Genomic DNA, 14387 nt, shown 5'->3' with positions numbered 1-14387 from the left:
CTCTTTTCACGCCAAATGGATGATTATCACGCATGGTTTATCACAGCCCAAGCAAAAAGGACATAATGGCGACACAATGAATTATCCTTTAAGATGAACTCAGTCAGTTGGCCAAATGTGTGTATGTGTGTGGGGAAGATTTTTTTGTGTCTGAATATCACATTTGTTTTCATATATTTAATAAGATTTTTAAACATCTCAACCCAGTTGAAAATGCAAAAGACATCTTTAATTGCTTAAAAAAGGAAAAAGTACAGTGTGTTTAGAAAGACGTCCTATATCCTGCTCAGGTTTATGGTTATAACTACATATTTGAATTTTTTGGTTTTTAAATTGTTATATTTGGAAAGAACTAAGGTGGAATATATAGGGAGGAATAAAGATACACATTTTAACATATATAGGAAAAATTTCCCCATGATTTCTAATTACACAACCTTTGCATATCCTATATTTAGTTTTTCTTATCTAGAAGATGAGAGTTTCTGTTTTTTCCTTTTAGAGGTTTTCTTTTCCTGATGATCTATTAAAAAACCTTAAGGGAACTTATTTTATCTACACAAAATATTCATTTTTGCAGTTTTACAATTACGTTGTTTTGAGTTCCATTCTGTGGGACTTTATAGGTGAAACACCTTATAAAGAGAGCCATTGGGCATCTTAGTAAGTAAGCTCTTCTCGTGTATCCAAGATGGGATCAGCTTTTTAGTGAATTCTATAGCATGGCGTTTCCAGTTCATTAAACTATGGGTGGTTTAGTTACTACAATGGCAGTATAGTTTTAAAAGACCTTTTTTTTTTACACATTTCTAATTGGATAATTTTGAAAGCATGCCTCCGGCAGGGATGTCCTTTTTTTTAGTCTGTTACTTTGTAATATTTAAAGACCTACAAATGCCCAGTGTGCCAAATACTATATGAACTTATAAGTGGGGAAAGCAAATGAGCCCATCTCCCGTATCTTTCATATCACTGGCTGCTTTGCCTAAGGGGCTTGGGATAGATTTCCTCTAAGTGATAAGGAAACTGGAACCTCTGGAGGAGGAAGAAGGCTGAGTAATTGTATACATGTAATACAGATACTGATATAACGTTTTCTTGAACAGAGTTGAATAATACTCTTCTCTCTATATTGGTTTTCTGACATCTGTTTTGGCAACTTTAAATATGACATTATAGAATTACCATACTGATTTCCAGTTAGAAGGTCTTAAGAGCCACTCTTCCAGATTCCTCATGTTACAGCTTAGAAAGGGGAGGCCTGAACAAGTACTTCCTCAGATCACATGCTCAGTAATAGCACAGCTGGGCTCGAAACCCTGATCTTTTGACTTCTAGAGTGTATGTTGTGGTTTTTGAATACCAAGAGTGAGCAATTCTAAGTTTTTATCTGATGCTTAGTTTTGAATGTAAAAAACATCACCAAGATGACAATATTCTGAGACTTGAATATTTTAATTCCTTTCTGGGTTTTTGAAATAAAATTTTCACCATGTGTATTATGTGTTTTACTTCTTACAGTGTTTATATACTGGAATTAGTTTCCTTTTTTTTCTCACAGGAGAAGCTAACCTTCCTTCATACCTTGTATCAGCATTTGATAACAGGCTGTGTGTTCATAAAACAACCAGAAGGCATGCTGGATAAATTCTCTTGGTCTGAGCTCTGTGCCGTCTTGCAGGAGAATGTTGATGCCCTGATCGCAGACCTCAACAGGGCTAATGAGAAGGTGACTGTCCTCAGGCATCAGATACCTCTATTAAATTCAGTGGCATTTGTCCACATCACAGTATCATTAAGAGGGTCTGACATTCATCTTATTTCAAAAAGAATTTGGCTGTTAATAATTCAATACCATTAATTATGGCTTGTCTACAACTCAGTTTGATGCCATTGCTGTGGGCATGTAAATGTGACTGAAGTCTGTATGAAGTCTCCAAGCTCCACTTTCTGTGCAGGACATGCTAATACTACCAGCCAGTATTAGCCACAGGGACCTAATTAAAAGAAAATAAATTAATCTTACTGATGAAGCAATTCAAAGAACTTAGTCATTTACATTAATAAACCAACTCTTTATGTTAGTGTAAAATAGAAACAAGATAGTTATTCAAAAATATCTTAAAATTCTTTGCTCAGAAAATAATGAGGTGTTACTTTAAAAGCATGTAAAATTTTAAAATTATGTTTATGACATTTCTGGAAAACACAACATGCTGTATGTTATAAAATCCCTTCAGTGCTTTTGAATGTAAGAGGTATATACTATAGAAGAAAATAGTAGATATTTATGGTCACTTTACCATTCACAAGCCTAGGAATTCAGTCTTGCCAAAAAAAAGAAAAAATTGAAAATCTGTTTTTTGGTTATAGAAAATTAAAATGGCTAAGCAGACCAACATATTCCACCATTAAGGGTATTGATTCTTATCCTGGGTCTGTTGAACTGGTCAAAATATATTTATGTGGTCTAGTTTCCAGATCTTTAGCTGCAATGACTTTTGCTCTTAAGCAACATAAAGAGAAACACTGTTCCCTAAGTTTTTAAAATCTGTATAAGTGGTGAAACAGCATCTTGGCCTGATTTTAGAGCGAGAGCATTTTACCTTGCTCCTATCATCAAATATAACCCTAGGCACTGAGAAGTAGGTTTGGGGAAATGAAGGAATAAACTGTGAGAAGCCCAGATGCTCTTTGCAATGGTGAATGTGTGTATAATGGCCTTGAAATTACTGATAATTTAAAATTTTAAACCCTCTGAGATGATACTATGTTTTAATAGTTGTTCATGGTTTCAAAACACTATTAATTGTCATACATATTAGATGACGAGGATTTTCTTTCCAGTGTTTTGAATGTAAAATAAAGAGTTGGAACATTGTTCTATTATATGTAAAATGTTTGTAGATTTTTGAAGCTCATTTAAATACTTCCTTCCCCACTTAGATATCTGAATAGCTTTAGTTTTGGTTCTAGAGGTAAGCATGTTTTAAATTTTCTCAGTAAAATTGATTATAGAACAAGTAACTTTATAAGTAAAAAATTAAATGTCATCTAAGCATAAAAATGGCACCATTTTCTGCTAAAATATGATAATTTGCCCTAATTCCTATTTCTTAATTTTTTTTGTTTTCAATTTAACTTAAAATTTTTATATGATCTGAAGGAATAAAATACAGTAGAAAATCATGGACAGTTTTGGGGGAGGTGGTACAAAGAAATGGTTTGGGAGCATATCTTATTCTCTTTTGCCATTGCCCATTTAGATAAGACATCTAGAGTATATCTGTAAAAACAAGTCTGATACAATGAGAGAACTTCAGCAGACCCAGGAAGATACCTTTAACAAAGTGGCCGAGCAGATCAAAGCTCAGGAGAGCTGCTGGCACAAACAGAAGAAGGAACTGGAGCTGCAGTATTCTGAGCTCCTTTTGGAGGTACAGAAGAGGGCACAGGTATGCTACTTCTACAAAGAGCTTTACAAAATGGGATGCTCAGTCTGTTAATATTCCAAGTGTTTTCTTTTAATACTAGTGCTAAATCAGTTTAAACCTTAGAACTTGTTCGGCCCACATACATGTGGTCATGCAAACATGCACACACATACAGATGTACACACACACACACACACACACACACACACACACACGAGTGTGTATTAAGTATTGTCTTTCACTAAAGTTTGGATGTAGATGGTTTTCTGGTCAAATCATCCCAGAATGCATTGACCAATTAAATGCTAAAATTGTATTTCCTTTATTTATTTTTAAAATAAAAGGTTAAGAGATTTGGTAAACTTTTTTTAAGTTTTAGTGTAGATACCCTTTTATCCAGTTTTTTCCATTATCAATTCCTTTTATTTCTATGCCAACTATCGTTTTTACTCATTTGTGGTTGTAGCTTGTTAAACCTCCTAACATTACATAAGAACTGGAGTTACAGTTATAGATTCTGCTGCAACAGAGTTGACTGTGAGATGTATTACTATGTTGTAGTCTATTGAGAACAGAAGTTAGCTTAACCATATTTTTACTGTACAAATTATTGTTAACATAATTTATATTGTTAACTGTCATCCCGCCCAATCAGGAATAACAGTGATAGTAAATGCTTTTTTTTTGGTATTGAATTTATAACAGGTCATTTATTCTCAAGGTGAAATACTTAGGAATCAGAAGGTTCTCCCCATATTTGGTCCATTCATACTTATATTGAAAAGTCTAATTTAAAATAAGAAACTTTTTTTTTTGGTTTGTTTGCCAGTAAACAATTTCAGATTGCTTAAAATAAGACCATTCTGTTCTCTCAAGTGTGAGCTCCCTATGTGAACTGATACCATTCTCTACAGTTTTGAACGAATTAATAACACTCTCTAAAAGTAGCCATTTGTTCACTGTATGCAGGGTGGCTGTTCTGCATTTTCTATACTGAAGTGAAAGACTGAAGCGATTTATTTCATTTTTTTTAAGAGGTAGCATTTACATTCAGTGAAGTGAATAGATCTTAAGTGTACAGTGTTTTGATCAAAGTAAACACCGACATAACCATTGCCCCACTTGGGTCTAAAAACACTGGGTAAGCTTGTGCCTCTCCCAGTCTGTTTCTGCCTCCACACGCAGCCATTGTTCTGGTGATTCTCATTGTATGTTGCTTTCATTTGTTCTTGAATTTCCTCTTGAAATCACTCACAATGGAGTCTTTGGTTGTTGGCTTATTTCACTCAACATTATTTTTTGATATTCATCCATGATGTTGTGTGTATCATTAGTTCATTCTTTTTTTTTGGTAAATACACCACGCTTTGGTAGATTATAAGTTGATGAATATTTTGGTTGTCAATTTTTGGTTATTCTAAATACAATTGTTACAAACATTATTGTGTAAGTATTTTGTTGGTATATATTTTCCTATCTCTTGGTTAAGAGTAGAATTATTAGGTCATAAGATAGATGTATGTTTATTAAAAAACTCAAATTTTTTTCCACAATGATTGTATTATTTTATATGTCAACCAGTGTATGAGAGTTTCCATTGTTCTACATACTCTGCAACATTTGGTATTATCAGTCTTTTAAATTTTAGCCATTGTTGTTGTTTCCAAATGGGACTTTATTGAGGTTATAATTCACATTATTTTGTTGATTAATGATGTTGAGCACTTTTCATGCTCTTATTGGCCATTCATATATCTTCTTTTGTGAAATGTATATTCAAGTGTTTGCCTGTTTTTTTACTTGTGTTTTTATTATTTATATATTCTGGACACAAATCCTTTGTCATACATGTGTATCACAGATACTTTCTTCTGAGATTTCACTTGCCTTTTCTTTCTTTTCTCTCTTTTTTTTTTTGTTACAATGTCACTGATATACAATCTTATGAAGGTTTCACATGAGCTACATTGTGGTTTCAACATTCACCCATATTATCAAGTCCTCATGCTCCCATTGCAGTCACTGTCCATCAGCGTAGTAAGATGCTGCAGAGTCATTACCTGTCTTCTCTGTGCTGTATGACCTACCTATATTTTGATTGCGAATTACAGGATTTTGCTTGCCTTTTCATTTTTTAGTGTTTCTTTTGAATATCACAAGTTTAAAAACTTTGAAGTCCAACTTTTAAATCTTTTTCTTTTTTGAGTATTTATTTTTATGTACAAACAATCTTTCTATACACCAAGGTTGTGGAGATAATCTATTGTTTCTTCTAGAAGTTTTATAATTTTAGCTTTGATGTCTAAGTCTGTGATCCAACTCAAATTAACTTTTGTGTATGATGTTAGGTAGAGGTTCATTTTCCTGCTGCATTTATTGTTCCCACACCATTCGTTCAGAATGTTACTTTCCTCCTTGAATAACCTTGGTCCCTGTGTGAAAAAACAACTGGCAGTATGTGGGAACCACAGGTTTGTTGTCCTTCCCTACAGTTTTGTTTAATCTAAAATTCCATATAAGCAGAATCATACAGTATGAAGCCTTTGGGTCTGACTTCTTTTATTTTTTGTTTTTTTTTATTAAGGTATGATTGACATACACTCTTATGAAGGTTTCACATGAAAAAACAATGTGGTTACTACATTTACTCATATTATCAAGTCCCCACCCATACCCCAATGCAGTCACTGTCCATCAGTGCAGCAAGATGCCACAGATCCACTATGTGCCTTCTCTGTGCTACACTGTTCTCCCCGTGATCCCCACACCATGTGTACTAAACATAATACCCCTCAATCCCTTTCTCCCTTCCTCCCCACCTGCCCTCCCACACCCCTCCCCTTTGGTAACCACTAGTTCATTCTTGGAGTCTCTGAGTCTGCTGCTATTTTGTTCCTTTGGGTCTGACTTCTTTTTACTTAGCAAAATATGTTTGGGAATTATTCATGTTGTGTGTATTAGTAGTTCAGTCCTTTTTTACTGCTGAGTAATATTCCATTATATGGATGTATAACTTTGTTTTTCCAGACACTTGCTGATGTACTTTTGGGATATTTTTATTTTTTGGTAATTATGACTAAAAATGCTTTGAACAGTTGTGGGTAGGTTTTTTTAATTGAAGTATCATTGATATATGATATTTTATTGGTTTCAAGTATATAACACAGTGGTTTAACCATTAGCCATATTATTATATCCTCACCCCCATTAATGCAGTTACTGTCAACATAGGAAGATGTTACACTATCATTGACTATATTCTCCAAGCTGTACTACTATCCCTTTGTGCCCTTTTAGTGGATGGGTTTTTGTGTGATTGTAAGTTTTCATTTCTTTTGGGTAAATACTTAGGAGTCTGATTTCTGGGTTATATGCAAAGTGTATATTTAACTTTATAAGATCTTTCAAATCATTTCCCCAAGTGGCTGTACCATTTTTCACTCTCATTAGCAATGTAAAAGATTTCTTTTTGCCCTGCATCTGTGCCAGCATATGGTTCACCTCCTTTTTTCGTTTGCTAGTCTAATAGGTGTGTAGTCATATGTTATGGTGGTTTTAGTTTACATTTTCCCTAATAAATAATAATATTGAACATTTTTCAGATGCTTATTTGCCATCTGTATATATTCTTTGGTGAATTATCTGCTCATATCTTTTGCCCACTTTTTTTTTTTTTTTTTTTTTTTTTTTGAGAGGGCATCTCTCATATTTATTGATCAAATGGTTGTTAACAACAATAAAATTCAGTATAGGGGGGTCAATGCTCAATGTACAATCATTAATCCATCTCAAGCCTAATTCTCGTCAGTCTCCAATCTTCTGAAGCATAACGAACAAGTTCTTACATGGTGAACGAATTCTTACAGAGTGAATAAATTCTTACATGGTGAACAGTACAAGGGCAGTCATCACAGAAACTTTCGGTTTTGATCATGCAATATGACCTATAAACCATCAGGTCAAATATGAATATTCATTTGATTTTTGTACTTGATTTATATGTTGATCCCACATTTCTCCTATTATTATTATTATTTTTATTTTTAATAAAATGCTGAAGTGGTAGGTAGATGCAAGATAAAGGTAGAAAACATAGTTTAGTGCTGTAAGAAGGCAAATGTAGATGATCAGATGATCAGGTGTGTGCCTATGGACTAAGTATTAATCCAGGCTAGACAAGGGCAGCAAAACATCCACGGATGCAGAAGATTTCTCTCAAAGCAGGGGGGGTGAGGTTCTGAGCCTCACCTCTGTTGATCCCCAAATTCTCACCTGATGGCCCCCCTGCGACTGTGCCTGTCTTAGGTTGTTCCTCCCTTGAGGAATCTTACCCGTCTCTGGCTAACCAGTCATCTTCCGGGGCCATACAGGGAAATGTAAAGTTGGTAAGTGAGAGAGAAGCCATATTGTTTGCAAAGGTTAGCTTTTTACTTCTTTGCAGATTTATGCCCTGTGGCTTCTATGCCCAGCACTTGTCTCGAGGTATCTTTACCACCTGGAGGAATTATGATACTCGGTAAATTCGATATGAGGCACGAATTCTATTTAAAGTTTGTAATTAGGAAGGAAGAAGAAAAGCTATAGATGTAGCATATGAAGGAAACTTGGGAGGATTGATTATTTCTTTGACATATCTTCTTGTATAGTACCTTAAGTATGTATAGGTTTTAAACTACTAACTAATTTGCACACACATATTGACATAATAGGAATACGGTGACATAAACAAAGCAAATCTATAATCACCAGCCATCTCCAGTGAAGCCAAGAAAACCATTTAGGCACCCTAGGCATTCGTGAAAATTTATCTATGATATGATGGATATTTTCCAACTGTACTTGAACCATCAGACAAATTAAAGCAGCCCATTTCTGGGATCTGTTCACATCCCATATGTTCTTTTAACCATAGATAGTCTATAGTCATGAGATTTTGGGGTGCTACAACTTGCACCCCTCCCAACTCCTGGTTGAGTTCCAACAGTACAGATCCAGTCAAATTCGTTGTCTCACTGTATGCACATGCCAGCCTAGACATCTCCCTCCTCCTTCTCATGGCAAGTCCAGGAGATGGTGGGCTGGATGCAGCCACAACCGCAGCATCGTCCGGATCCCTGTGGAGGCTTTTTGATGATCATCCCCCGGCACGAGTCCTCCAGAGAGTGCTGATGCCGGAAGCTCCTCCTCATATCGTATCTTAGTTCATTTTCTGGGTATCCAAGCTAGGCCTTGATCTTCTGCGTAGAAACAAACAGACCCTTTGCCCACACTTTGACATGCCCTCTATACCACTGTGCAGAACTCATTGGAGGTCAGCACACAGTAACTGCTTTTTTTTTTTTTTTTTTAATTAAGAGAAAGGAATATTATCAGAAAAGAGTACCTCCATAGCTGATCATCTGACACCCTTTAAGTGATCAACATTAAGGATATTTAAAGCATGCGTTGATCTTTGATTTACCAATAGTTTTATCCTGTTAAGGAGTAATCCCCCTTTTCTTTCTTTCTTTCTTTTTTTTTTTTTTTTAAATTTTTAATCTACACTTACCTGAAGAATACTATGTTTACTATGCTCTCCCCTATATCAGGTCCCCCCTAACAACCACATTACGGTTACTGTCCATCAGCTTAGCAAAATGTTGTAGAGTCACTACTTGTCCTCTCTGTGTTGTGCAGCCCACCCTCCCCTTTCTCCCTCCCCCCCATGCATGCTAATCTTAATACCCCCCTTCTTCTTCCCCCCCCTTATCCCTCCCTGCCCACCCATCCTCCCCAGTTCCTTTCCCTTTGGTACCTGTTAGTCCATTTTTGGGTTCTGTAATTCTGCTGCTGTTTTGTTCCTTCAGTTTTTCCTTTGTTCCTATACTCCTCAGATGAGTGAAATCATTTGGTATTTCTCTTTCTCCGCTTGGCTTATTTCACTGAGCATAATACTCTCCAGCTCCATCCATGTTGCTGCAAATGGTTGGATTTTTCCACTTCTTATGGCTGAGTAGTATTCCATTGTGTATATGTACCACATCTTCTTTATCCATTCATCTACAGATGGACATTTAGGTTGCTTCCAATTCTTGGCTATTGTAAATAGTGCTGCGATAAACATAGGAGTGCATCTGTCTTTCTCAAACTTGATTGCTGCGTTCTTAGGGTAAATTCCTAGGAGTGGAATTCCTGGGTCAAATGGTAGGTCTGTTTTGAGCATTTTGATGCACCTCCATACTGCTTTCCATAATGGTTGAACTAATTTACATTCCCACCAGCAGTGTAGGAGGGTTCCCCTTTCTCCACAGCCTCGCCAACATTTGTTGTTGTTTGTCTTTTGGATGGCAGCTATCCTTACTGGTGTGAGGTGATACCTCATTGTAGTTTTAATTTGCATTTCTCTGATAATTAGCGATGTGGAGCATCTTTTCATGTGTCTCTTGGCCATCTGTATTTCTTTTTTGGAGAACTCTCTGTTCAGTTCCTCTGCCCATTTTTTAATTGGGTTATTTGTTTTTTGTTTGTTGAGGCGTGTGAGCTCTTTATATATTCTGGACGTCAAGCCTTTATCAGATCTGTCATTTTCAAATATATTCTCCCATACTGTAGGGTTCCTTTTTGTTCTATTGATGGTGTCTTTCGCTGTACAGAAGCTTTTCAGCTTAATGTAGTCCCACTTGCTCATTTTTGCTGTTGTTTTCCTTGCCCGGGGAGATATGTTCAAGAAGAGATCACTCATGTTTATGTCTAAGAGGTTTTTGCCTATGTTTTTTTCCAAGAGTTTAATGGTTTCGTGACTTACATTCAGGTCTTTGATCCATTTTGAGTTTACCTTTGTATATGGGGTTAGACAATGGTCCAGTTTCATTCTCCTACATGTAGCTGTCCAGTTTTGCCAGCACCATCTGTTGAAGAGACTGTCATTTTGCCATTGTATGTCCATGGCTCCTTTATCAAATATTAATTGACCATATATGTTTGGGTTAATTTCTGGGGTCTCTAATCTGTTCCACTGGTCTGTGGCTCTGTTCTTGTGCCAGTACCAAATTGTCTTGATTACTATGGCTTTGTAGTAGAGCTTGAAGTTGGGGAGTGAGATCCCCCCTACTTTATTCTTCTTTTTCAGGATTGCTTTGGCTATTCGGGGTCTTTGGTGTTTCCATATGAATTTTTGAATTATTTGTTCCAATTCATTGAAGAATGTTGCTGGTAATTTGAGAGGGATTGCATCAAATTTGTATATTGCTTTCGGCAGGATGGCCATTTTGACGATATTAATTCTTCCTAGCCATGAGCATGGGATGAGTTTCCATTTATTAGTGTCCCCTTTAATTTCTCTTAAGAGTGACTTGTAGTTTTCAGAGTATAAGTCTTTCACTTCCTTGGTTAGGTTTATTCCTAGGTATTTTATTCTTTTTGATGCAATGGTGAATGGAATTGTTTTCCTGATTTCTCTTTCTATTGATTCGTTGTTAGTGTATAGGAAAGCTACAGATTTCTGTGTGTTGATTTTGTATCCTGCAACTTTGCTGTATTCCGATATCAGTTCTAGTAGTTTTGGAGTGGAGTCTTTAGGGTTTTTTATGTACAGTATCATATCATCTGCAAATAGTGACAGTTTAACTTCTTCTTTACCAATCTGGATTCCTTGTATTTCTTTGTTTTGTCTGATTGCCGTGGCTAGGACCTCCAGTACTATGTTAAATAACAGTGGGGAGAGTGGGCATCCCTGTCTGGTTCCCGATCTCAGTGGAAATGCTTTCAGCTTCTCGCTGTTCAGTATAATGCTGGCTGTGGGTTTATCATATATGGCCTTTATTATGTTGAGGTACTTGCCCTCTATTCCCATTTTGCTGAGAGTTTTTATCATGAATGGATGTTGAATTTTGTCAAATGCTTTTTCAGCATCTATGGAGATGATCATGTGGTTTTTGTCTTTCTTTTTGTTGATGTGGTGGATGATGTTGATGGATTTTCGAATGTTGTACCATCCTTGCATCCCTGGGATGAACCCCACTTGGTCATGGTGTATGATCCTTTTGATATACTGTTGAATTCTGTTTGCTAATATTTTATTGAGTATTTTTGCATCTACGTTCATCAGGGATATTGGTCTGTAATTTTCTTTTTTGGTGGGGTCTTTGCCTGGTTTTGGTATTAGGGTGATGTTGGCTTCATAGAATGAGTTTGGGAGTATTCCCTCTTCTTCTATTTTGTGGAACACTTTAAGGAGAATGGGTATTATGTCTTCTCTGTGTGTCTGATAAAATTCCGAGGTAAATCCGTCCGGCCCCGGGGTTTTGTTCTTGGGTAGTTTTTTGATTACTGTTTCAATTTCTTTGCTTGTAATTGGTTTGTTTAACTTTTGTGTTTCTTCCTTGGTCAGTCTTGGGAGGTTGTATTTTTCTAGGAAGTTGTCCATTTCTTCTAGGTTTTCCAGCTTGTTGGCATATAGGTTTTCATAGTAGTCTTTAATAATTCTTTGTATTTCTGTGGAGTCTGTCGTGATTTTTCCATTCTCATTTCTGATTATGTTGATTTGTGTTGACTCTCTTTTTCTCTTAATAAGTTGGGCTAGAGGCTTATCTATTTTGTTTATTTTCTCAAAGAACCAGCTCTTGGTTTCGTTGATTTTTGCTATTGTTTTATTCTTCTCAATTTTGTTTATTTCTTCTCTGATCTTTATTATGTCCCTCCTTCTGCTGACTTTAGGCCTCATTTGTTCTTCTTTTTCCAGTTTTAATAATTGTGATGTTAGACTATTCATTTGGGATTGTTCTTCCTTCTTCAAGTGTGCCTGGATTGCTATATACTTTCCTCTTAAGACTGCTTTCGCTGCATCCCACAGAAGTTGGGGCTTAGTGTTGTTGTTGTCATTTGTTTCTATATATTCCTTGATCTCTATTTTGATTTGTTCATTGATCCATTGATTATTTAGTAGCATGTTGTTAAGCCTCCATGTGTTTGTGAGCCTTTTTGTTTTCTTTGTAGAATTTATTTCTACTTTCATACCTTTGTGGTCTGAAAAATTGGTTGGTAGAATTTCAATATTGTGGAATTTACTGAGGCTCTTTTTGTGAGCTAGTATGTGGTCTATTCTAGAGAATGTTCCATGTGCACTTGAGAAGAATGTATATCCTGTTGCTTTTGGATGTAAAGTTCTATAGATGTCTATTAGGTCCATCTGTTCTAGTGTGTTGTTCAGTGCCTGTGTGTCTTTACTTATTTTCTGCCCGGTGGATCTATCCTTTGGGGTGAGTGGTGTGTTGAAGTCTCCTACAATGAATGCATTGCAGTCTATTTCCCTCTTTAGTTCTGTTAGTATTTGCTTCACATATGCTGGTGCTCCTGTATTGGGTGCATATATATTTAGAATGGTTATATCCTCTTGTTGGACTAAGCCCTTTATCATTATGTAGTGGCCTTCTTTATCTCTTGTTACTTTCTTTGTTTTGAAGTCTATTTTGTCTGATATTAGTACTGCAACCCCTGCTTTCTTCTCACTGTTGTTTGCCTGAAATATGTTTTTCCATCCCTTGACTTTTAGTCTATGCTTATCTTTGGGTTTAAGGTGAGTTTCTTGTAAGCAGCATATAGATGGGTCTTGCTTTTTTATCCATTCTATTACTCTATGTCTTTTGATTGGTGCATTCAGTCCATTTACATTTAGGGTGACTATTGAAAGATATGTACTTATTGCCATTGCAGGCTTTAGATTCGTGGTTACCAAAGGTTCAAGGTTAGCTTCTTTAGTATCTTACTGCCTAACTTAGCTCGCTTATTGAGCTGTTATATACACTGTCTGGAGAGTCTTTTCTTCTCTCCCTTCTTATTCCTCCTCCTCCCTTCTTCATATGTTGTGTGTTTTGTTCTGTGCTCTTTTTAGGGGTGCTCCCATCTAGAGCAGTCCCTGTAGGATGCCCTGTAGAGGTGGTTTGTGGGAAGCAAATTCCCTCAGCTTTTGCTTGTCTGGGAATTGTTTGATCCCACCATCATATTTAAATGATAGTCGTGCTGGATACAGTATCCTTGGTTCAAGGCCCTTCTGTTTCATTGCATTAAGTATATCATGCCATTCTCTTCTGGCCTGTAGGGTTTCTGTTGAGAAGTCTGATGTTAGCCTGATTGGTTTTCCTTTATAGGTGACCTTTTTCTCTCTAGCTGCCTTTAAAACTCTTTCCTTGTCCTTGATCCTTGCCATTTTAATTATTATGTGTCTTGGTGTTGTCCTCCTTGGATCCTTTCTGTTGGGGGTTCTGTATAATTCCATGGTCTGTTCGATTATTTCCTCCCCCAGTTTGGGGAAGTTTTCAGCAATTATTTCTTCAAAGACCCTTTCTATCCCTTTTCCTCTTTCTTCCTCTTCTGGTATCCCTATAATACGAATGTTTTTCCTTTTGTATTGGTCACATATTTCTCTTAGTGTTGTTTCATTCCTGGAGATCCTTTTATCTCTCTCTATGTCAGCTTCTATACGTTCCTGTTCTCTGGCTTCTATTCCTTCAATGGCCTCTTGCATCTTATCCATTCTGCTTATAAATCCTTCCAGGGATTGTTTCACTTCTGTGATCTCTTTCCTGACATCTGTGATCTCCTTCCGGACTTCATCCCACTGCTCTTGCATTTTTCTCTGCATCTCATCCCACTGCTCTTGCATTTTTCTCTGCATCTCATCCCATTGCTCTTGCATTTTTTTCTGCATCTCTGTCAGCATGTTCATGATTTTTATTTTGAATTCTTTTTCAGGAGGACTAGTTAGGTCTGTCTCCTTCTCAGGTGTTGTCTCTGTGATCTTTGTCTGCCTGTAGTTTTGCCTTTTCATGGTGATAGGGATAGTCTGCAGAGCTGGTACAAGTGACCGCTGGAAGAGCTTCCCTTCTTGTTGGTTTGTAGCCTTTTCCTGGGAGAATAGCGACCTCTAGTGGCTTGTGCTGGGCAGCTGTGCGCAGACAGGGCTTCTGCTTCCTGCCC

General features: G+C 36.6%; 1 protein-coding gene across 8 annotated transcripts in view; it reads left to right on the top strand.

The window, feature by feature from the left end:
* CCDC171 (coiled-coil domain containing 171) overlaps positions 1-14387 on the top strand; it is a 353248-nt gene that overhangs the window by 137779 nt on the left and 201082 nt on the right. For all 8 annotated transcript variants that reach the window (XM_073228479.1, XM_073228476.1, XM_073228477.1 and 5 more), the window contains 2 exons: positions 1562-1729; positions 3267-3455. In XM_073228479.1, coding sequence (XP_073084580.1) covers positions 1562-1729; positions 3267-3455 — 357 coding nt within the window. The remainder of the gene's footprint in view (positions 1-1561; positions 1730-3266; positions 3456-14387) is intronic.

Source organism: Manis javanica, chromosome 2 (genome assembly GCF_040802235.1).
Source record: "Manis javanica isolate MJ-LG chromosome 2, MJ_LKY, whole genome shotgun sequence".
NCBI lineage: Eukaryota > Metazoa > Chordata > Mammalia > Pholidota > Manidae > Manis > Manis javanica.
This window is presented reverse-complemented; position numbering and strand designations above follow the sequence as displayed.